Source organism: Octopus bimaculoides, chromosome 11 (assembly GCF_001194135.2).
Source record: "Octopus bimaculoides isolate UCB-OBI-ISO-001 chromosome 11, ASM119413v2, whole genome shotgun sequence".
In the NCBI taxonomy this organism is placed as follows: domain Eukaryota; kingdom Metazoa; phylum Mollusca; class Cephalopoda; order Octopoda; family Octopodidae; genus Octopus; species Octopus bimaculoides.
The window spans coordinates 25,009,310-25,015,229 of NC_068991.1; the positions used below are offsets into that span (position 1 = coordinate 25,009,310).

The 5,920-nt window shown below is 36.8% G+C and overlaps 1 protein-coding gene across 4 annotated transcripts in view; it reads left to right on the forward strand.

The window, feature by feature from the left end:
• LOC106883406 (epidermal growth factor receptor kinase substrate 8) overlaps nucleotides 1–5,920 on the forward strand; it is a 134,064-nt gene that overhangs the window by 117,028 nt on the left and 11,116 nt on the right. For all 4 annotated transcript variants that reach the window (XM_052971640.1, XM_052971639.1, XM_052971641.1 and 1 more), the window contains one exon: nucleotides 3,910–4,037. In XM_052971640.1, the coding sequence (XP_052827600.1) occupies nucleotides 3,910–4,037 (128 nt within the window). The remainder of the gene's footprint in view (nucleotides 1–3,909; nucleotides 4,038–5,920) is intronic.

A 5,920-nucleotide genomic window follows, 5' to 3' on the forward strand; every position in this document is an offset into this window, starting at 1 on the left:
AGGCTGATAGTTAGCAAGGTGAGACACACATAGGAAAGAAGGAAACAAAGGACCACTGATGAGGTCACAGAAGTGTGACGAAAGAACTCTGGCCGAAATAAGATTAAGATTAATGTAATAGAAAGCTGAAGCAAATTAACACCAAATATACAGTGCATGTGTTTTTATTGGCTAAACTGGCAATATGACCATCCCCAAGTACAACAACATCTGTTTCAACACACGATTTCACATCAAAAATCTTGCAAAACAGATATATATATATATATATATATATATATATATATATCTTCATATAAACCTCCACTATTATATATACTGTTTTTTTTGTGTTCCTCAACATCCTTGGGCCTTGTGCCCATAAATATGTCGTCCTCCTCTTCCTCCTCAACCCCCTCCTCCTCCTCCCAAGAATTCACAACTACCTCGAACCCACAAGAGTAAACAAGAGAGGCAGAAACAAGGGAAATGTCTCTTGTTCCCTCCATTTAATTTCGTTTCAAGCACCTTCTGAATTCTCTTGTACTCTTTGGAAATTTTCTCTCTCATTTCTCCTTCCATTATCCCTAGGTATTTGTATCTGCCCCTATTCCATAGCAATATAGTGATATTGTCTTGAGGTAATTTTATACCGTCAGAGTTTGTCTTCTAGACCAGGGGTCACCAAACGTTTTCCATGGTGGGCCAGATAACTGAGAGAATGATGAGCGTGGGCTGCATAACCATTTTGTTCAATACAATACAGTGAATACGTAAAAAATAAAGACAGCCAACATGTTTATTTACCAAAAAGTTATCAAAGAAGGCGACGTTAGCAGCAAGGTAGTTATATCACACCCAGTGCGCACATACCCAAATCTCACAAACCAAGCAGCATAAAAGGTTAGTGAGATTTGTGAAAATGGTGTTCAACTTTTAAGATATCATCAATATTTGCTTTGGAATTGCTGCATTCAACCCAGAGAATTGCTTTCAAATGTTCATTAGTCATCCTCGTTTGATCTGCTGACTTCACATACTTCAGTTTTGAAAATGTTTGCTCACAGACATAAGTTGTTCCATACCAGAAGCAAATGAACTCTCATTGCTGGTACTTACACAAAAGGTACCATGCAGAAGCAGGACAGATGAACTGACCTCGTGGGCTCTAGTTTGATGACCCCTGTTCTAGACTATCTTCATAATTAGCACTGTATTCTTATTTATCCCAAACTGCATTCCAATATCCTCGCTGAATACTCTTACTGTTTGGATTAGAGAATCTAGCTCTTTTTCACTTTTTGTATATAGTTTACAGTCATCCATACAAAGCAAGTGTTTTATTTTCACCTTGGTTTTGGTAAATTCATAGTCAGGCCTGGAGTTTTTCAGTTTACATATCAAGGGGCAATAACACAATGATGAAGAGTTATGTAGAGAGACTCTCGAGAAGATTCACATGCATATTTCACATGCATATTTCACATGCATATTTCACATGCATATTTCACATGCATATTTCACATGCATATTTCACATGCATATTTCACATGCATATTTCACATGCATATTTCACATGCATATTTCACATGCATATTTCACATGCATATTTCACATGCATATTTCACATGCATATTTTCAAGTTTCCTAATGACTCATTTGCACACGTCAGTTCTAATTCCCACACTCTCATTTCTTTCTCTAAACAGCTCTTTATCTTCTCATTGACTCTGTGCATCCTCAGGCACTCCAAGAGCTAGCAGCATGGAACATTGTTGTAAACCTTCCTGTAGTCTATTCAGCCAACAGCTAAATTCTTCTTTCTTACTAGTGCTTCACAATATATTATTACTATGTAATGTTTTGGTTTTGCTTTAATTTATATGAGGTGCAACCAAGTCTCAACCAGAGACATCATGGGACAACAGGGTTGTGCATCTAAAGATGCTAACAAGTCTCATGCAAATGAAAATACTGATTTTTGTTGGAGAAAAAAAAGAACTGCAGAGTAAGATTGCATTCATTTAGAGAAGAATTTACATGAAATATGTGAGGTACCCATAAATAGGATCTTTTGTAATTTGCTCATTATTTATTATTATTATTATTATTGAGTGAGAGAGTAGTGCATGCTGTCAGAGTGACATTGAGGTAAAATATATGAAGCCCAGTATACCCATCATGACTACCCGTCTGATAAGGGTACACCAGGCAAATGCATCACAACCATATATGCGTGACATAGTGATCTTAGATCAAGATAAAAAGTACATGGTCTTGCAAGTGGGGTCCAGTTAGAATTTTCTTCAGGTCGAGTAGCCTAACCAACTCAAAAAGTCCTTGAATAAGGGTTCTTTACGGATGTTGACTGAAACACCCATGTTTCTAGAGGTGAATTATTCAAACCCCAAAGAATTCCTCTCAACACATGGCAATGATGCTCTCTCACTACTTCTGCTCATGATTAGAGATGCACATATTGTCAACCACCAAGGGACATGTTCAACTGGTTAAGGTCAATCAACTGATAAGCAAATCTGTGGTATTGAGCAGAATATTTACTGTAGCTCATCTTTCATACCAAGACATTATCATCTATTATTATTATTGTTATGCCAGTGAACTAGCAGAATCGTTAATGCTTCAGAGAAAATGCTTAATGGTATTTCTTCAGATTCTTTACATTTTGAGTTTAAATTCTGTCATGTTCAACTTTGCCTTTTATATCCCTAGACGAACTTCCCTACCTTTTCGGACAAAACCTTTTGTAACCTTCGTCCTGTCTTTGTCCTTACATGTTTTTAATTGACATTAGCCCTTGTGGCCAATAAAACGAATTAATTATTATTATTATTACTATTCTGGGGCACTTCACTCCATTCTGTACTGTCAGTCATTGTCTACACTCTCCCAGCTCCCTCACCCCAAATCATTTTTATCATTAATCACCCCTTCATCCTGTTGGCCATTTACTACATCCAACTCTTGACCCTACCCAATCTCTACAGTCACCTATTCTTCCCTATCTTTCTTCTGATGTGTATTTATAAACAGCTGGCCCCTGGCCATTGTTCTTCATTCATTATATTTGCCACCTCATTCCTTCGCCATCCCTCACTTACTCTCCCCATGCATACTTGCAATTTCTCCCCACCCACATTTCCTGCTCTTCTGTCACTACTTTTATTCACTTTGTATCTCCAAGATCTACCCTGACACTTCATTGGCACTTTTTATCTTTCTTTCTAGCTCCACCCCCAGTTACTTTCCCAGTTACCCTTAATCTTCTGTAATGTAAGTAGCCAGCTAGCTCCTCTGCAGTAACATCTCTTAGTATAAAGCTACTTACCTGTCTGCTATATCCCTTCTCAAATAAAGAAGATTTTAGTCTTGTATACTGCACGACAACTTCAGTACCATGACAAAAAGTACACAGTACACTAAAATACTTGGCATAAAGGTCATTCAGCTGCTGAAACAGTGCCAGAACATTTTGGAGTATGATGCAGCCCTTGGACTGTTTTGAGTTCAAATTTCATCTGCTCTTACAAGTAAAAGATTGAGTCTTTTGAGACCTGGTGGTGGGGAAATGGTTGATAGGCTTAGAAAACTCTTAAGCAAGTGTCCAAGTGTTTCAGGTGAACAAGGTCAGTGCCAGTTTATCAGCTGGCAAGCAAAAATATTGGGGGTTTCAAGTTTGGTTCCCCCAACAAATGCATGTATGTATGTGTGTATCTGTATCCAAGTTTGTACTTATGTTTACTGATTTAAACCAATGTGTCTCATTACATCACTTTGTCTTGTAACTTATATACTAAACTGAAATAAGTACTTGTATCAGAATTATCCATTAAAATCTTTGGAGGTGTCCTGGCATGTTTCTTTGAATCTAATTGTTTTTTCTCTTTTGTTTTTGTTGTTTATTTACAGAAACACATAATCCTGAAGCTGGTGTTGCAAAGTTGTCTACAATGGCAAACACAAGTGGAATATGGACAATGAAATGCATACTAGCTATAGAAAGAAATCATTTGATAATTAAAGAAAAAGGCACTGAAGTAAGTACGAAAGATTAAGACTCATTCCCTTTACTGAAAATTTCTTTTATAATCTATTTAGGCATCTTCACAGAATTGGTTTTGCACTATTTTCATGACAGATTTTCTTTAACAGTTTTGTATTTTAATATGAAATCACATAAAGGTGGTGAGCTTGCAGAATCTTTAGCATGCCATGTGAAATGCTTAGCGGCACTTCGCCTGTCTTGACAATCTCAGTTCAAACTCCACTGAGATCAACTTTGCCTTTCATCCTTTTGGGGGTGATAAAATAAGTACTACTTCCACCAACTAATTTACAATTGTTTGATCTATGACATTGTTGTATCTATGACCACTCTTACTATTGGCATTTTAATGATCTATGACCAATCTTTTTACTGGCATTGTATGATCTATGATCAGTCTTGTTATTGGTATTGCAATATCTATGACCAATCCTGTGATTAGCATTGCAATATTTATTGACAATGCTATTATTGGCATTGCAATATCCATGGTCAGTCCTGTTGCTGTTATTGTAGTATCAATGGTTGATCTAATTAATCCCAGTGTTTTTACTAGTAGGATATTATTCTAAGATAATTAATCAGCCAATGTGTAACATCAGTGTTGATTGTGTCCATATCCAATACCCTTCTGCAGCAACTGTCCAAATACAATGTACTTCTCTCCTGTTGGTCTTCCTCAGGTCAATCCTGGTTGAGCAGACTCCTGATCAAAAACATCATGTCTATGTATGTCTGTGATCTCATTCTCCAATATGTACTGTCTTATTAATAATGGTAGGGTATGATTTGTAGATGATTTGGCTGCTATTTCTAGTAGGCAGAGGCTTTCTCATTGGCTCCCGTTCATGTAGTTTTGAATAGGTGCACTGAGGAGGTATCGCTTACTATTATTTATTGTTATGAAAACTGAATAATTGAATACTGTTGTAAGAATTGGTGGATACTTATAGTTTGGTCAAACACCAGGCAGTTAATTCAATTTATCTCTCTTTTAAGAGTTTTAAACTAATTAAATTGATTGACTATTACATTCTAATTTATTAATTAGAATAATTTTGATATTATAGATCTTGATAAAACATTAATAACTAAAAATGGAAAAAATAAATAGGAAACAAATAAGCAAAAAATAGATTATTAATTATTAGGTATACTTCTTTTAATTCTTTGAAGCATAGTGGTTATATAATAATTTTGCATTTCTTTATGCAGTCCTTTGCATTTTTATTGAGCTCTGCAAGGTCTTTTGAGGTGCAGGGATTGGGTTGTAGCATGCAGACAAAGTAGTCTTCCATAGTATGGTCTGCTTGTGTACATTCACAGTCTTGTAGTCTCCATTTGATTAAAGCAACTTTTGATTATCCTGTTCTTGTCCTCAAGTAGTTGAGTGTCTTTCACTGCATCCATAGTGCTTCTGAATCAGGAAGGTGGTCTTCAGTAGGAGTGATTCCTGTGTCCATTGACGGAGGGCTATTTTCAAGCTTCCCCACCCAAAGCCGGAGTCTGGTTCTTTCCTGAGATTTTGTTAGGGTTTGGACATTGCTGAAAAAGCTTCTTGATTTCAGTTGTTGGACAGGAGGGTGACATCCATGGAGGAGGTGGCATTCATTACTAGTAGCCTTTGTCGTTTCAACATCGACTGGACACTTCTGTCTGATATCAGCAAGGGCAATGCCAGTGAGAAGGAGCTGGTTGTTTGTGTTGGTGGGTTTAATGCAACCAGTGATAGACAGCAAGTGTTTTTTGACACTGGGTCAAGCTTCTTAATATGGGCATGATCTCTCCCAGACAGAACATGCAGACACCACAGAGAAATAGTACAAGGTTAGATCAGTTGGTCTCAATGCAGTATTAATAAAAAAAAAAAAAAGC